This window comes from Diaphorina citri, unplaced genomic scaffold, assembly GCF_000475195.1.
Source record: "Diaphorina citri unplaced genomic scaffold, Diaci psyllid genome assembly version 1.1 scaffold1679, whole genome shotgun sequence".
Taxonomy (NCBI): domain Eukaryota; kingdom Metazoa; phylum Arthropoda; class Insecta; order Hemiptera; family Psyllidae; genus Diaphorina; species Diaphorina citri.
This window is the reverse complement of record NW_007379105.1, coordinates 19,385-36,438: the sequence shown is the minus strand read 5'-3', so window position 1 is coordinate 36,438 and position 17,054 is coordinate 19,385. Positions and strand designations below refer to the sequence as shown.

The 17,054-nt window shown below is 38.0% G+C and overlaps 4 protein-coding genes and 1 long non-coding RNA gene across 6 annotated transcripts in view; 2 read left to right on the top strand and 3 right to left on the bottom strand.

The window, feature by feature from the left end:
- LOC103516845 (F-box-like/WD repeat-containing protein TBL1XR1) overlaps window positions 1–6,816 on the bottom strand; it is a 17,082-nt gene extending 10,266 nt beyond the window's left edge. The window contains exons 1-6 of the mRNA XM_017447228.2: window positions 6,543–6,816; window positions 5,815–5,960; window positions 5,424–5,568; window positions 4,081–4,222; window positions 3,299–3,446; window positions 1,635–1,785 (exon numbers count right to left, since the gene is read on the bottom strand). Coding sequence (XP_017302717.1) covers window positions 1,635–1,785; window positions 3,299–3,446; window positions 4,081–4,222; window positions 5,424–5,568; window positions 5,815–5,960; window positions 6,543–6,612 — 802 coding nt within the window. The 5' untranslated portion in view covers window positions 6,613–6,816. The remainder of the gene's footprint in view (window positions 1–1,634; window positions 1,786–3,298; window positions 3,447–4,080; window positions 4,223–5,423; window positions 5,569–5,814; window positions 5,961–6,542) is intronic.
- A 1,311-nt stretch (window positions 6,817–8,127) lies between these two features.
- Window positions 8,128–11,101, bottom strand: LOC103516840 (inhibitor of growth protein 5-like). Of its 2 annotated transcripts, XM_026829134.1 has the most exons (3): window positions 10,959–11,101; window positions 10,076–10,362; window positions 8,128–9,484 (listed from the first exon to the last, which is right to left on the bottom strand). In XM_026829134.1, the coding sequence occupies exons 1-3, from the start codon at window positions 10,983–10,985 to the stop codon at window positions 8,995–8,997; spliced, it is 804 nt and encodes a 267-aa protein (XP_026684935.1). In that variant the 5' UTR covers window positions 10,986–11,101; the 3' UTR covers window positions 8,128–8,994. The 2 variants fall into 2 exon arrangements, with proteins under 2 accessions (XP_026684935.1, XP_008480050.1); XM_008481828.3 differs by lacking the exon at window positions 10,959–11,101 and having other exon boundaries at window positions 10,076–10,505.
- A 461-nt stretch (window positions 11,102–11,562) lies between these two features.
- Window positions 11,563–12,071, bottom strand: LOC113470586. The gene is made up of 2 exons (XR_003393592.1): window positions 11,954–12,071; window positions 11,563–11,725 (listed from the first exon to the last, which is right to left on the bottom strand). It is a non-coding gene; the product is annotated as an uncharacterized LOC113470586 (long non-coding RNA).
- A 1,493-nt stretch (window positions 12,072–13,564) lies between these two features.
- LOC103516841 (UDP-N-acetylglucosamine/UDP-glucose/GDP-mannose transporter) lies at window positions 13,565–15,681 on the top strand. The gene has a single exon (XM_008481829.3). It carries the CDS (start codon window positions 13,720–13,722, stop codon window positions 14,827–14,829), a length of 1,110 nt encoding a protein of 369 aa, XP_008480051.1. The 5' UTR covers window positions 13,565–13,719; the 3' UTR covers window positions 14,830–15,681.
- Window positions 15,682–15,983: 302 nt separating this feature from the next.
- On the top strand, window positions 15,984–16,707 carry LOC103516843 (ATP-dependent RNA helicase SUV3 homolog, mitochondrial-like). Its single transcript, XM_008481831.2, has 2 exons — window positions 15,984–16,171; window positions 16,561–16,707. Exons 1-2 carry the CDS (start codon window positions 16,031–16,033, stop codon window positions 16,690–16,692), a joined length of 273 nt encoding a protein of 90 aa, XP_008480053.1. The 5' UTR covers window positions 15,984–16,030; the 3' UTR covers window positions 16,693–16,707.
- The last annotated feature ends 347 nt before the right edge of the window (window positions 16,708–17,054 follow it).

Here is a 17,054-nt window from a genome sequence, read left to right as displayed (position 1 = left end):
AAAAAAAAAAAAAAAAAAAAAAAAAAACACTTTTTGCAGCTTTTTCCCACCAAAAGGTCTCCACTAAACTGTTGAGGGACCAAGTAATATGCAAAAAAGGACAAGAGGAAGAAAGGGGAAAAAAGGAAGAAAAATAATCTCTTGGAGGGTTTCAGCAGCAACAGCAGTGGTAAAATATTAATGACTTTTTACTTTTTGGTTCTCCTTTTCAAGAAAGAAAAAAAAATCTTCAGAGATGGTTTTATTTTATGACAAAAATCCATTGTCACAACCTAATAATCATTTAATCATGATGAGCCAAGAAAGAAAAGTGCACTGATATATGCAACTAGTTGCAACATTGGCACAATACTTGGATCGTTGAACTGTAACAGAGTGCAAGAACTGCAAATAGAATATTGTATAGAGAATGATAGATAGAATGTATGTGTCTTGCTAGTAAAATAGAAGGTTAGGCTTATGCTTTGAGTAAACATGAGGAATGCTGTGAGTCATCTCAGGTGATGCAAGAGTTATTGGTTTACTTTAAACAGCTGGGAAATGATACACTTGTTGAATGTAAACATTTTTCTCAAAATACCACAGTACCTACCGTATGTCCTTCAAAGCTCTTGACAGGTTTATCCGAGTGTAGTTTACACACATGAATATGCTGATCTGTAGAGCAGGATGCAAAGCTCGTGTTACTCTGCCAGTCTACATCCAGGGCAGGCGCGGAATGAAATGAGAATTGTTGTACAGTACCTAGGTATTTACTTGTTTCTTTTTTTACACTATTACAGATTTTTTTTAATTATTATTTTTTAAGTTGCCATTAACATGATAGGAGAAGATACTGTCATGGATAGGTAGGTACAGTAGAACCTTGATTATTTCAACCTCCATCACTATTTCAACTCTCTATTATTTCAACCCCAAAATTAGTTCAAAATAGGGTATTAATCATTTTTGTTCTTTTTTTATCTAAATTTTGTCCCTTTTTTTATTGTTTTATATGGAATTTTGATTATTTCAACTACCCTTGGTCCCAATTAGTTGAAATAATCGACGTTCTACTGTATTTTGGTTTTATCGTTTTCTTCGTTACAAGTACGAAGAAAAATGAAATTTAAATAATTTCTTCTTACTTTAGCAATTTAAGAAAGTGTGAAGTTAATTTAAATTATTTTTATCTCTAATTATTTAATTTTTTGTCATTCTTATTTTTGAAGAGGTTTCATAGAGGGAATTGTAACAACTGAAGTATTATTGACCGGAAATCGAAGAGAGAAGGAAGACAGGGTCGGAGAAAGTCAGTCGTTTCAAAAACAAACCTTATCTACGCTTACAAGACAGACATGCTACTCTCCAAGCTACTAACTAGGCTGGCTTTTCACTTTTATACACGCCGGGAATCGAACCCGGTACCTCTGGCGTGCAAGCCTAGTGTGATAACCACTCGGTCAAGGAGGTTGCTTAGCATTTTGACTTTGATAGTTACTGTTGGGTCCTAATGGTGTCCAATGAGTAGCCACTAGCCATGTTATGTCCTTAGTGTTTCTGATGAGTTGACATTCTGAGCTACATACCTGCACTGAGAATGTAATTGCCTCTCTTGTTCCATTTGAGTGCGAATATGGGGCCCTGCTACATACCTGCACTGAGAATGTAATTGCCTCTCTTGTTCCATTTGAGTGCAAATATGGGGCCCTTGTGTTGGCCGAGTGTACTCTTCAGACTTCCATCACTAGTCCATATCCTAGCATAACCATCATACGAGCCAGTAGCCAGGAAACTACCGTTGTTCTGAACAAGATAACAAATGACAAAATTAAAATTAGTAAAGATAATATTATGAACTCAATAGATCACTTAAGAGTGACGTTATTTCTTGAAGAGATTTGATAGAAAGAACTGTGTAACAACGGAGGTCTTATCATCCCAAAAACGAAAAGAGGACAGGATAGGAGAAAGCCAACCGTTCCGAGAACGAACCTTATGTGTTTGAGATAAAATTCTCCCTGTTCGGGTTTTACTATAGGGTTAAGTAAAACGCAAAAAGGAGCTTTCTTTTTCATTGTCTAAATAATTACCGAGAAATTGTCCATGCTTATGAATTGAATCTAGAAAAGAGATCTGATGAAAATATCACAGTAAAAACATCTTATTACACCATGTTATTGGTGAGCAAAAACCCCCATCTTCCATCACTAGTCCATATCCTAGCATAACCATCATACGAGCCAGTAGCCAGGAAACTACCGTTGTTCTGAAGAAGATAACAAATAATGAAATTAAAATTAGTAAAGATAATATTATAAACTCAATAGATCACTTAAGAGTGACGTTATTTTTTGAAGAGATTTGATAGAAAGAACTGTAACAACGGAGGTCTTATCATCCCAAAAAAACGAAAAGAGGACAGGATAGGAGAAAGCCAACCGTTCCGAGAACGAACCTTATCTCTTTGAGATAAAATTCTCCCTGTTCGGGTGTTACTTTAGGGTTAAGTAAAACGCAAAAAGGAGCTTTCTTTTTCATTGTCTAAATAATTACCGAGAAATTGTCCCTGCTTATGAATTGAACCTAGAAAAGAGATGTTCCATCACTAGTCCATATCCTAGCATAACCATCATACGAGCCAGTAGCCAGGAAACTACCGTTGTTCTGAAGAAGATAACAAATAATAACATTAAAATTAGTAAAGATAATATTATAAACTCAATAGATCACTTAAGAGTGACGTTATTTCTTGAACAGATTTGATAGAAAGAACTGTGTAACAACGGAGGTCTTATCATCCCAAAAACGAAAAGAGGACAGGATAGGAGAAAGCCAACCGTTCCGAGAACGAACCTTATCTGTTTGAGATAAAATTCTCCCTGTTCGGGTGTTACTATAGGGTTAAGTAAAACGCAAAAAGGAGCTTTCTTTTTCATTGTCTCAATAATTACCGAGAAATTGTCCATGCTTATGAATTGAACCTAGAAAAGAGATCTGATGAAAATGGGCGGGAATCGAACCCGCGGCCTAGCGCTTACAAGGCAGACGCACTACCAACTAAGCTAACTAGGCTGGCATTAGTTATATTTTACAACCCTTCTGCAAACTGTCTTAGTAAGGTATACAATATTTGCAGTACTTAGGTAAAGTGGCATGTATTATGGGTAGGTATACGATCTCAGTATTATAGGCAGGTGGCCAAGCATCCACCAGTCATATATTTGTGTAATACTAGCAAAGAGATCTGATGAAAATATCACAGTAAAAACATCTTATTACACCATGTTATTGGTGAGCAAAAACCCCCATTACTTACATTCCAATCGAGTGAAGTGACATCTTTATTGGACGGAACCTCTGTACCTCCCTTACTAATACAATGTCGTAAAACTATCTGCAACTCTTTTGGATCTTTCTTAGTGGAATCGGTCATGTCCCAGATACGAGCAGTGCTATCACCAGAACTGGAAACACAAATATAATGAGTATCATCATACAAAAAGGTACTCACTTGAGTAAGTAGGTACTTAGCTTTAAAAAAGTAATGTGGATTTCACTTCAGTCAGGATACGAGCAGTGCTATCACCAGAACTGGAAACACAAATGATAGAACTATAATGAGTATCATCATACAAAAAGGTACTCACTTGAGTAAGTAGGTACTTAGCTTTAAAAAAAGTAATGTGGATTTCACTTCAGTCAGATAGATAATCAAGTTAAATTCTGCTAAGTAGGAGTCTGAAAAAAATTAATAATAATAAAACCTTTTTGCTCCTTCTTTCTTCTTCTTCTTCTTCCTAACCTTTTCCTATTTCAAAAGTTTGGTGTTCCTTGTCAGTGTCTCTTTCAGACAGTCCTATTGTGTACCTATGTCCTAATGATTTTTTCTAACGCAAGTCTTGGTTCACAATTTTTCCACGTTTTTCTCGGTCTCCCTTTCCTTTTCTAAACCTCACTTCCATTCTCTCAACTCTTTTCTGCTCCTCAAAAAAAGGCAAGTAATGGCTGTTAAGTACTGTAATTTTTCAAGTGACAAAATAATAGTAACAGGCGAAAACTAGGTAGGTACCCAATCTACTGTGATGACACCCCACTTACCCAGAGGCGAGAAAATCCTTAACTGGATTCCAAGCACAAATAAATACTTCGGATTCATGACCTATGAGTTTGGTTGCTTTACTCTGTGGTATTTCAATACTAGCATCAACTTCCATGGACTCGGGAGGATTAGGGGGAGTACCTGTGAGGAAATGAGAGAGGGTGTGTGAATAATGGAAAATAGTTACTTATTATGTAAAACAGTAAGAGGACATTGATTGCAAAGGAGGCACTTAGTAATGCTGTGATATTCACAAAAGTTGTGAAAAGAGTTTGCTTTAGCACAAATTATTATCATTTAATTGATTTTATTCCTCTCCTCCAGTATAGGGTAGATTATTATCCATTTATTTTTTCTCCTACTGATTTTGATTAATATTTTTCTATAGAAAAAGCTCCGACCTTGTCACCACGCGAGTTCCAACACACCTCGAATATACCGCCTGTACCCTTGTAACTATGTACGAGCTGTCCCGTCTGAAATTCAACAAAACAAAATCATGTTAGTGAGCTTTTTTAAAAGAAAAAGCTTTGATACGACCTGTATTTAGATTAGTTGGCTTGTAAGGGATAGAGGGCTTGAGAGACTGACCAAAAACGTCGACCCCGTCTGAACACGGGAGAAGGCGAAGAAAAAGATAGAGGGAACTGTAACTGCTAAGTTTTTTATCGTGAAGAGAGAAAGAAGACAGGATAGGAGAAAGCCAGCCGTTCCGAGAACGAACCTTATGTATCTGTTTAGGATAAAAATCCGCCCCTGGTGGGAATCGAACCCGCGGCCTAGCACTTACAATGCAGATACGCTACCAACCAAGCTAACTATGCTAGCAGTTGGTTAAAGGAAAAAAAAGTTCTCTTTGTATGCTATCACTGTCTTTTTTCCTCTCTCTTATTATTATTATTTTTTTTTATGGGCTCAAATTTTATTCAATCTTAACAAAAGAAAGAAATAATAACAAATCCCATCCTTAACCCATACGTACCCGGGCGGACCAAATGTGGACACACTTGTCGAAGCTCCCGGAGGCCAGGAACTTGCCATCAGGAGAGAAGGCAACACTGTACACAGGTTCTGTATGACGGGTTAATGTGTTGAGACATTCTCCTCTCTCGACATCCCATAGTCTCACGGTAGAGTCAAACGATGCACTGGAATAACGAAAAGACAATTTGAGATTAGCATTAGAGTAATTAAAGTTTTTTTTTATTATTAACATTTATTATAGTGTGCAAACATAGTAATTAAAGAATTAAAAAAAAAATGGATTTTTAGATTGTAAAAAAAAATTCATGAAAAAATACTCTAACCAGGCCTCAGTTTTCTGGTCAAGGATATAGCATACCTTCCTCTCCATTTGTGATAGCTGGTCCTGTGCTTGGGTTGTTGGTTCTCTGAGAGTTCAACTGATTTTGTCGGTTTGCTACAAAGTCAGGCAGTACAGCATCTATGAGAGACAAGCTTTCTGTTGGCCTTTGCTCTTGTCCATTCTGAAATAGAATTCCAATTCTTTTTAATATTTTGTCATTTCAAACAAAAGAATGTGACTAGCTCATTTAATTTTCCCCCTTACTTAGTTTTTTTTTCTTTCTTTCTTTCTCTCTGTTTTCTGGTGTATTACAGCAGACTTACAGCCTGTGCCCAGCAAAACCTAGACCTAGCCCCTTGGTTTACAACTCTGAATTATACCATTGGCATAATTCAAGTCCGTAGTTTGATTACTTATGATTACTTACTTCTCCAACACTTATTTCAGCTTCAGTATACTGTAGTCCCTTCTGAATAATACTAAGCAATGCAGCCGGAGGTACTAGTGCTCCATCAATATTGGACTGGGATATGTGAGACTCTATTCCAAATGTGTACGCTGAGTGCTGAAATCCTGCAAATGGGAAATTAAATTGTAATTATATCCAATCAAAACTCAAGTGTTACCATTAAAATTTCATCATTAAAACAATTAATTTATTCTTAAAATTATAACATTCTTTAGTCCAAATAATTTGTAAACATGTACACAGACTAAGAAGCATCAAGTTTAGGTCATTAACCTCAGTTGCTTCAAACATAAAACCATTAAACCTCCTGGACTTTTAGGAGATTCTTCAGAGAAAGATCAACTGACCACTCAATTTTCCGGTGTTCCAGGTCAGAAATCTTGAACAGATAAGACAGTTTGGTCTCTGTTTCGACTGATAAAGAGAAATAAAACACCTGCATAGCATTCTTTAGTCCAAATAATTTGTAAACATGTAAACAGACTAGGAAGCATCAAGTTTAGGGTCATTAACCTCTGTTGTTTCAAACATAAAACCATTAAACCTCCTGGGCTTTAAGGAGATTCTTCAGAGAAGGATCAACGGACCACTCAATTTTCCGGTGTTCCAGATCAGAAGTCTTGAACAGATGAGACAGTTTGGTGTCTGTTTCGACTGATAAAGAGAAATAAAACACCTGCACTTACCTGACTCCTGCAGATACCTGTAGACCAGGAAATTCACCTCATCGCTTGAATATGTCATATTGCCAGACATACTCGACGAGTGTTTGAACTGAGTTGGACAAAACCCTATGGTTTCCGGCGTATAAAACTCAGTCCGGCGGAAAAAAGGTTAAATGAAACAGCAAAAACTTCTTCCTCTGCGGAATATTGGATATTGGAGCAGACTAACAGAGCAGTCGAAATCGGAAAATCCGGAAAAGCGAGAAGCGAGATCGAAGATCGGAAAGAAAACACAAACAAAAAATAGCCGGACAAAAACCAGTGTTGCCAACAGCAAACTAGCAAAGTTCGGTTAAAAATATTTCACTATTTTTTTTCATTTTTTTTTTTGCAAGATTTTTGATTAATCTGATATCTGATAAGAACATTTTATAAAGCTTTTTCCATAAATTGAAAGCCGATAATCCATAAAATGAAATGAATAATCAAAAATGTCCAATACAAATTTTCCGCCTCTGTGGCTTTTTTTCCTGCTCCTTCAACATTTTTTCCTGCTGAAAATTTCCCCTCTTCTGCCTTAAAAGTCACCCATGACGTTTGCGATAACTTCTCATCGGTCCTCGTTTTCTCCCCTCCTGCAAGACCTGCGCTGCGATAACTAAGATAACTTCTCACCTATCAGTTCAGTCACCAGTCAGAACCTCAGAACTAAAAAAAAAAAAATCTGTGCTTTCGTGGCAAAAATTAAAATTCTTTATTAGAAATCTTTAATCAATTAATTTATTACGTGTTGAAGGCTTTCCCTTGAGAAGGTAAGTTGATTTTCTAATAAAAACCTTTTCTTTTGAACGCAGAACCCTTCTGGAAACATTAGAATGTGATTGGGCTCCTACAAAGATGATCTAGGTAGGACCCTAATTTACTGATAAGAATTTACATCTCTGATGAACTGATAAGGGAATCTAATGTATTTTCATCTTTAAGCTTAAGCTTTATTCAATAATTAGGTATGTTAAATGTGTTAGAGGCTATTTGAGATAATGGTCCTAGTTTCTCTATTGCCTAACACTCCTAGCTATACAAATGTCCAAGATCAAAGAAAAAGATAAAGTTCTAATACTTGTAGGTAGCAGGTAGCTAGGTAACATTTTTCTTATTGGTTAAAATGGTTAATCATAACTCAGACACACACAACTATTCTAAACAGATAACTTTTGTTTTCGGAAAGGCTGAATTTCTCATCATATCCTCCTTCTCTTTGACTCCGGAACAATAACACCTCCGCTGTTACAGATCCCTCCATCAAAAATTGTCATCTCTTTCGCTTTCTCTATAAAACGTAATGGATCACCGAAGTTAAATAAAGCAATATGTGATGGGTAACCATCTGAGACAATAGCTACTGGCTATTTCAGTCTCGTAAGGACTCTTGAGTTGGTTTAGATTCCAGCTAAAAGGTGCGGCAGAAACAGCTGTAGCTATACCATTTGACCAACTCAGACGGGCACTTTTTCAATTCGAAGTATACCCAGCTATTTATCTGAAAATTTCCCGAAGTGAAAACTAAGATTAAAAGACAATACCTAGTAATAAAAATGACACTCGGTCTTACTGATATTACAATAACTAAAACTATTTTATTTACATAAAAAAGGTATACGTACATGAACAATAATTATCGTGATTCATAAAATTACAAATATTAGGTATTAGGTACTAATAATGTATTGGGAGACAATCCATCAACTTTTGCCCAGTTTAAATGGGTAAGTCGGTATAGGGAAACCAAACTCAAATCTGATGCACGATAGCCGAAAAATAATCACGAGTCCAACAATCAGATTTATCTACACTAGAGAAGTAATACTTAATGGTCTCTAGTTTCTAGCCCTGTTTGTACACAAATAATGAGATAAACGTCGAAATAATTTTACAAATAACTTGAAATTCTGTACAAAAAAATACTGGACTGCTATCAAACTATCACTATTAAATATGAAAACAGTTAATATTTTTGATGTATGTCACACCAAAGCTTAGAATTAGAACTCATATGTCAAATTCTCAAGAATGTTGTCATGCTTTAGTGTCTATGTGAGGATAAAGTTCACCCCAGGCGCCAGGTGGGATTCGAACCCACGACCTAGCGCTTACAAGGCAGATGAGCTCCAAGCGAACGAAGCTGGCTGGTTCATTTTCTCTTCTTCTTCTTAGCCTTTTCCCATTCAGGTGGGATCGGCGTTTTTTGATAGCGGCTTCCACCTGCGTTGCGTCGGTTTACATCTTCCTCTGATAATCCCTTCTCTTTGGCCTTTGTTCACACAATTCATTTTCTCTTCCTCTCACTCGTATTCTTCACCCCCGCACCATTGCCTCGTTGATTCCTCACCATCTTCTTCTTCCCCTCCCGCTCAGTTGGATTCAAGTCAGTCCTAGTGCTATTGCTTGGGCTAGGACTCCCAGTCAGTCTCTCTCATTTCTTCTTCCGATCACTCGTACACTTGGGACAGTACCACTTGCCTTTGGGTTTGGTCGTGAGAGATACACATGCAAAGTGGAACCACTCGATGGGACAGTCTGGGTTATCGCACCCTATCATTTCACCATAGGAGACTTGCTGACATACACAGTACGTGGGCTCATTAGGGTCTACTGGCATGTCTAGGACGTCATGGCTAGGTGCAGCTACGTCAGGGTCTGCAGCCACTATAGCGTTCAGTACCCCGACCACACCCCCAACCCCGGTGATTTTCTTCGCCACTTTCTTCTTCGAGTTGGAACTCTTATCATCACCTGCGGCATCCGTGGCAGACTCTGCCTTGTCTTTGGCTTTCTTCCGGCCCCGTTTAGATTTAGACGCGGCACCTCCAGCGCTGCCAGAACCAGAACCTGTACCACTGCCACCACCCCCAGCACCTCCCGTGGTGTTCTTCAATGCTTTCTCTTGAATCTCCTGCTCGAATCTGAAAGAAGAAGAGGGAGAGAGGTTGGGTGAGAACACGGACAAGTATTTACAATCAAATGAGAATCTACCAAGCCAGAAACAGCAAGTTCTGGATTTGAACTAGTTGAAAACTTGGCAACAAATAATCGTTGAATTTTCAGCAAGTTAAAATCCGTACAGTTTGTGTGTTTGTTCATTTCACCATAACTCGAACACTTTGCTGCATTTTCATGAAATTTGGCAAATAAATTAAATACCTACCTAAAGAGCAATATCTGATGCTTACATTTTAGACTGAATTGGACCTTTGGGGGCCCTCTATGGGCTCTTTTCTGAGCGAGTTCCACAACTCAAATTAACCATTAAGTAAGTAGTGCTACTACAAAATACCTTTCGCCAGCCTAGTTAGCTTGGAGGGTAGCATGTCTGCCTTGTAAGCGCTAGGCCAGGGGTTCGATTAAAGCCTGGGGTGGATATTATCCTGAAGAGATAATGATGTTCGTTCTCTGAATGGCTGGCTTTCTCCTGTCCTGTCTTTCTTCTCCCTTAGATTTCAGGACGATAAGACCTCCGCTGTTAAAGAAATAAAAAAAAAATCTATTTCACTTACCTGGCCAGGTCAGTGTCCAGTTTCCGTATATACTTGTCCACCATCTCGTACGTTTGTATTGCAAGCTGTACCTTATCATCTCCATACTCCTTCGTCTTATCAAAATATTTCTGTATCTCAGCCAGTGTCTCCTTCTTCTTATCCTTGCTGTAGTGTTTCATATTGTCCAAATAGTCTTCAGCGACACGGTCTATGGTTTTCATCACATCTTGTGCTCGTGAGTCCAGCTCTCGCATGAGAGTGAAGTTACGCTGAAGTTCAATAGGTAGCGAGTCGAGACTGTCCAGATATTGTTCCAGATAGGAGGTGGACATTGTGAAGAGGTGAATGTCAGAGAGAGAGTGTTGTGGGTTTCAATAATTAATCAAACTCCAGATATGAGGGCCAAAAAAAGGTTCTTTGAGATTGTTATTGAACTAATCAATTGTTCAATTTTCTAGTTAACCCTGTATACATGAGGTCATTCAAGGACGTTGATGACCTCACAACTTAATTTTTTAACAACCGTCTTCATGTGTTGGTATCTTATAATTATCTAGAAGTTTACAAGAATCATGGTGTAGATAACTAAAATATAGCTAATGTAATGTAACTACCCAATGAAACAAAATACCTACATTGATACCTACTAGGCACAGCCAGTCTTGTCAGTGGAAGGTAGCGCGCCTGTCTTGTAAGTGCTAGATCGCTGGTTCGATTCTCGCCCGTTGCGGACATTGTCCTAAACACTTGGCTTATCTCTAAAGAGGATTTAGCTAATAAGGTTCGTTCCGGACTGGCTGGCTTTCTAATTATCCTTATCTCCTTCTCTCTTCGATTTCGGGACGATAAGACCTCAGCATTTATACCTAGTTGCCTCTAAAAAAAAAACGAGACTGTCCAGATATTGTTCCAGATAGGAGGTGGACATTGTGAAGAGGTGAATGTCAGAGAGGAGAGAGTGTTGTGGGTTTCAATAGTCAAACTCCAGATATGAGGGCCGAAAAAAGGTTCTTTGAGATTGTTATTGAACTAATCAATTGTTCAATTTCTGGCTTTCTAATTATCCTTATCTCCTTCTCTCTTCGATTTCGGGACGATAAGACCTCAGCATTTATACCTAGTTGCCTCTAAAAAAAATCCTAGGTACCTAGCTAATTAATAAGTGAGTAGGAACCTACTCACTTATTAAGAATTTTGTGGTTGTATACTCACTGTAAGGATACCTATTATTTAGTGTCGAATCTGTCGAATAGGTAGGTACATGTCTGTGTGGTGTGTGACCAATTGACCATGTGTATGTTGCATCACTAGGTCACGAAATATACCTACTCATCTTTCATGAACAATTTATCTCTGTAGAATATTTTGGACAAGGTGCCCAGTACCTATAGGTTCATAATACGTATGTTTGAAATAAAGAATAGCATTGAAAAAGAATATTAGAGATGAAGAGTTAGATATTGATTTCTGTTGTTTGATTATTTTTTTTCTTCTTTGTGATTAGATTTGGAAATCAGTTGAATTCCCAGCTGAATGTTTTGACTCTTTGAAAGGTATTTCTTTAAATAAACATATCCCTTTATTGGAATTTTAATGATCTTTTGGTGGAATCCTCATCATATTCTTGTCAATCTGGCAGGTATTTCTAAGAGTTTCCCCAGTGTGAATCTAGAACAATCAAAGACATCACAGTAACCATTATAGCTAGTATGTAGTAACAAAGAAACATAGGTTACTTAAACATTAATTTTTCCGTCAAATTTAAGGAACTTGACTACCTACAAGGTTTAATGCTGGAATCTCTTGAATAAGAAATGGCTCTTGAATAAGATAGGTATATCTCTGAGGTGATTCTAAGTGTCTAAAAAATGGAAATGTGTTTAAGTAAGTACTTACAAAACAATAGAAAACTACACATGCAAAGACTAGAGTAAAAAACAAGTCAGTGCTTTCAGAATAAAAGTGTTATTCAAAATTACTTGGGCAGTAAAGATTCAAGATTGTTTAAGAACAACATATTTTTGTTAAATTCCGTCAAATTTAAGGAACTTGACTACCTACAAGGTTTAATGCTGGAATCTCTTGAATAAGAAATGGCTCTTGAATAAGATATATCTCTGAGGTGATTCTAAGTGTCTAAAAAATGGAAATTTGTTTAAGTACTTACAAAACAATAGAAAACTACACATGCAAAGACTAGAGTAAAAAACAAGTCAGTGCTTTCAGAACAAAAGTGTTATTCAAAATTACTTGGGCAGTGAAGATTCAAGATTGTTTAAGAACAACATATATTATTTTTGTTAAAATTAATAAGTAAGTAATCAAATGTGTTTATATGATTTTAATTACCTACATTTAATTGCAGTGTTATCACAGAAATTTATGAAAATTTCACAATTTGTTTAGTACCTCTCAGCTTGCGAGAATACGAAGTCGAAACCTGGGAATGGTGAGATATTAGTGTTTTACAGTTGAGTTTCAGTCGAAGAAAAAATTGCATGACTAAAGCTGCCAGGGTAGCACGCCTGCCATGTAAACGCTGGGGCACGAGTTCAATTCCCGCTTGGGGCGGACCTAATCCTAAACAAATAAGGTTCGTCGTTATTATTTGGTAATCGGATTTCGGACGAAAGATTATGTGGGTAATCACGTACTGCTGACTTTCTCTGACCTCACTCGGCATGTGAGGAGGCCGGTAGCTTGTCGCCAAATGGAGCGTAAAATCGTCGTCACTAAAAGCTCAACAGTTATACATCCGTGACGTTAAAAACACAATAAAATAAATAAAAATATGTAGGTATGATAATAAAATTAATGTATGTAAATCTTACCTGCCCTCACTCGAATCATAACAAACACAGGCACCAGGACCAAACGCTTGATCACCCTGTATAAACCAAGTGTCGGTGTGAGGCCCCCCTCGGATAATGCAGCACAGAGTTCCAATCGATCAGCACCACCCCGTACAGCAGCCAATGCTGATGCCACACTGTCTACACATACTTCTAATGTTGTCTTGTTCTGAGGAAGGTGACAAAGTCTGAATTTAGCTTGGAAGCTAGCTAGGGTAGCGAGTCTACTTTGCAAACGCTAAGTCTCGGGTTCGATTTCCGTCCGGACCGAAATGTATTCTAAACAGATAACTTTTGTTTTCGGAAAGGCTGAATTTCTCATCATATCCTCCTTCTCTTTGAGTCCGGAACAATAACACCTCTGCTCAATGCTGATGCCACACTGTCTACACATACTTCTAATGTTGTCTTGTTCTGAGGAAGGTGACAAAGTCTGATATTTAGCTTGGAAGCTAGTGTTTTGTAAACACTAGCTTCCAAGCTTGGAGGGTAGCGCGTCTGCTTTGCAAACGCTAAGTTGCGGGTTCGTGAGAGATGGAGTTGAGGACAGGATAGAAGAAAGTTAGCCATTCCACGAATGAATCTTATCTGGTGAACAAATCTTATCTTTATCTATTTGTCCTGGGCGGGAATCACATCCGCAACCTACAACCCAAAAACTTCGAGTCGGAGTTTCCGTTGACAAAGTGACCCTAGTCCTTTTATCATCAAAGAATTCCGTTTCCCAAGTTAACAAACTTCATCGCAGTTCTACGTGAATATCATATTCGTCACTTGAAATAAAAATAAATTAAGAAACCACATTCAGTCATGATAGCATCAAGTTCCAAACATCTCACCCAGGAACAGAGTGAACCTCTCCTCATTAACACAAGTGACGATGAGGAAGATACAACAAACAGTGATATCCTCCACAAAAACCACACAAGTCACAAAGACACGCCAAGTTCACACACCAAGGAGGCGGTCAGTCTGGTCAACTATGACACCACGATCGCCAAGATAAGCACGGCTCTGTTTTATGCATTGTGTTCGTTGTTTATAACGATTGTTAACAAGTCTGTCCTCACGAGTTACGTGTTTCCTAGTTTCAAGATCGTGGCGCTTGGCCAACTCCTTACCACCGTGGTCGTTCTATACGTAGGCAAGAAATTGAGATTCATTCAGTTTCCCAACTACCACCGCAATATATTCTTCGAGTTGATGCCCCTTCCGTTTATTTACTTAGGCAATATGGTGTTTGGTCTGGGTGGTACCAAGGAGCTCTCACTACCCATGTTCACCATGCTCCGAAGATTCTCGATCTTAATGACGATGATAGCCGAGTACTATGTGCTTCACATCGTGCCTAATCGTAGCGTTAAGATAACTGTAGGAATGATGATAGGGGGCGCTGTGATCGCGGCGTTGAATGACCTTGGGTATAACTTCCAAGGTTATGTGTTTGTTCTGTTGAATAATTTCCTGACCGCAGTGAACGGCGTGTATACGAAGAAGAAGTTGGATCCCAAGAAAGACATGGGGAAGTATGGACTGATGTTCTACTCAAGTGTGTTTATGTTACCAGTGACTGTGATATTTATTTACCTTAGCGACGATTATGCCAAAGTACTCGAGTATGAATACCTGTGGGACATGTGGTTCCAGATCCAATTCATCCTATCCTGTTGTATGGGATTCATATTGAACTACTCCATCATGTTGTGTACACAATACAACAGTGCGCTTACCACTACTATCATAGGCTGTCTGAAGAACATTCTGCTTACCTATCTGGGTATGTTTATCGGCGGAGACTATGTGTATAGTGTGAATAATTTCATAGGTATCAACATTAGTATTATAGGGAGCATATTGTATACGATAGTCACGTTCAAACCAGCCCCTGTCAAGAAACAGACAGTCACTAGTGTTATTTAGTAGTGAAACATTACCGGTGTTGTTTGAACCCTTGTTTCAAAGAGTATCCAATATCCGTTATTTTTCGAGAAGTGTAAGAAGTTCTTAGGATGAGTATAAGGGATTTTCTTTAGGAATAATAATTTATTATTTACCGAAAAATGTCGTAATTACTTCAAAAACAACTGGAATCTAGATTTTATTCTAACTATTAACTGGTTATACCAAATGGTGTTTTAGATTCCTCTTGTTTTTGAAGTTCTTGATATATCATCCTTGTGGTGGTCTGTGTAGTAGCATGCCCATCCCATAGTATATCATCCTATCACTATCAGCGCCTTCTAAGCTATCTTGTAGTGCAATTCTTATTTAAAAAAAATAATAAAAATAAAATGGGAAATACTTTAGGAAAAACAGTATGTATGTTGTAAATAAAATGGGCTTTCTTTAGCCATTGTAAATCCTGCTTAAACTACGAGTACATATGCAGTGTTGCAACTGAAGACTCAAATCGTATACTTATGTTGGTTGCCTAGTTAGCTTGGAGGGTAGCATGTCTACCTTGTAACCGCTTGGTCGCGGGATCGATTCCCGCCCAGGACAAACTTTGTCCTAAGCAAGTAAGGTTCGTTCTCGGATCGGCTAGCTTTCTCCTATCCTATCCTCCTGTTCTTTCCGGGACGATAAGACTTGCAGTTACAGGGTATTTTGGGTTCTGGGTATCTTTAGAGCCAGAAATTATAAACTGTTGGGTAGGTAACTATTACCAAGGATGTTGGTAGGTACTGTTTGTACTTTGTTTGTGATATTTGTAGGAAGAATTAGGAAGGTAAAAACTTTATGTAGGTCAGACCTAAACGCAAGTTTAGAAAAGAAAATCTCTAAAGCTAGGTATGTAGGTATTTCATTTGTAAATTGAAATTCATCTCCCTATAATGTATGTATATCAATCTGTTGTGTAATATTATTACATAGACATTTACTAACTAGGATGGCTAAATCATGGTTTAAATTGGTACCTACCATGAAATATTGAAAAGTATTTCAAGACATTCCAGGAAGGCTGTCAAAGTAAAGAGATGAAAATACAAACTGTCCCAACTTATTTTTTGCCCTGGAGTGCATATCTTGCATGGTTCCTATGCAAACTGCATCAAATTTCTTTTCCATTCATTTCCATTACTTTTTTACAGACGAGGTGGCAGTTATTGATGAGATACAAATGATGCGAGATATAACTCGAGGCTGGGCATGGACTCGTGCACTACTAGGTCTCATGGCAAAGGAAATACATGTGTGTGGTGAAGCCGGTGCCGTAGATCTGGTTAAAGCCATTATGATGACTACCAATGAGGATGTTGAGGTAAATCAACTGGAGAAAAGAGAGTTTTTTTTTTCTGTAAGAGGTTTGACGGATGAAATGATGAAACTATAACAACAAACAGTGGAGTCCTGAAAGTTCTTATAGCCTTGAAAGTTAAGAGAAAAGAACATGAACGTAAAAAAAATCAGCCTTAGCTAGGGTGATTACTTTGGGCTAACATTTGGTTTTGTCTACAAAAAAAAAACCTTTGCTATTTCTTTAACAATGGAAATTTCGGGTTGGTATCCTCCCTGTTTAAAGTCCCCCAGCCAGACTAGGCTGGACTACTCTCTGTTTAAAGTCCCCCAGCCAGTCTAGCTTACTCCTTGTTTAAAGTCCCCCAGCCAGACAATTTTGATGAAAAATATTAAAATTCCTCCTTGTCTCAGGTGTATAAATACAAGAGACTAACCGAGTTACAGATTGAAGATTCAGCAGTAGGATCACTGGATAATATACAGCCCGGAGATTGTATTGTATGCTTCAGTAAGAATGATGTATATACGGTAAGTCGCTGCTAGCTCCCAGTGTGGAGGTCGCGGGTTCGATCCTAGACACTTAATTTATTCTTCTATCCTAAGTAAAAGGAGAAAAAAAAAATACAAATAAAAATCTACTAAGCTTACTTTATCAACCTACCTCTGTGGCCGAGTGGGAAAGAGCACTGACTTTGAGTTCAAATGCTGGGGTGGAAATTTTCTAACCAGACTTTTTCGTGCCTTGAAATAATGTGAAAGCGGTACCCAAGTTTTTTAATTCTTTTGTTTAGCTTACTTTATCATCAGCATCAAGGTGTTTACACCTTAGGCGCTGAGTGGTCACTGGGTATTGGGTAAGCACTCAGGAGATTGTGGGTTCGAATCTCTATGGGAGTCATAGAATT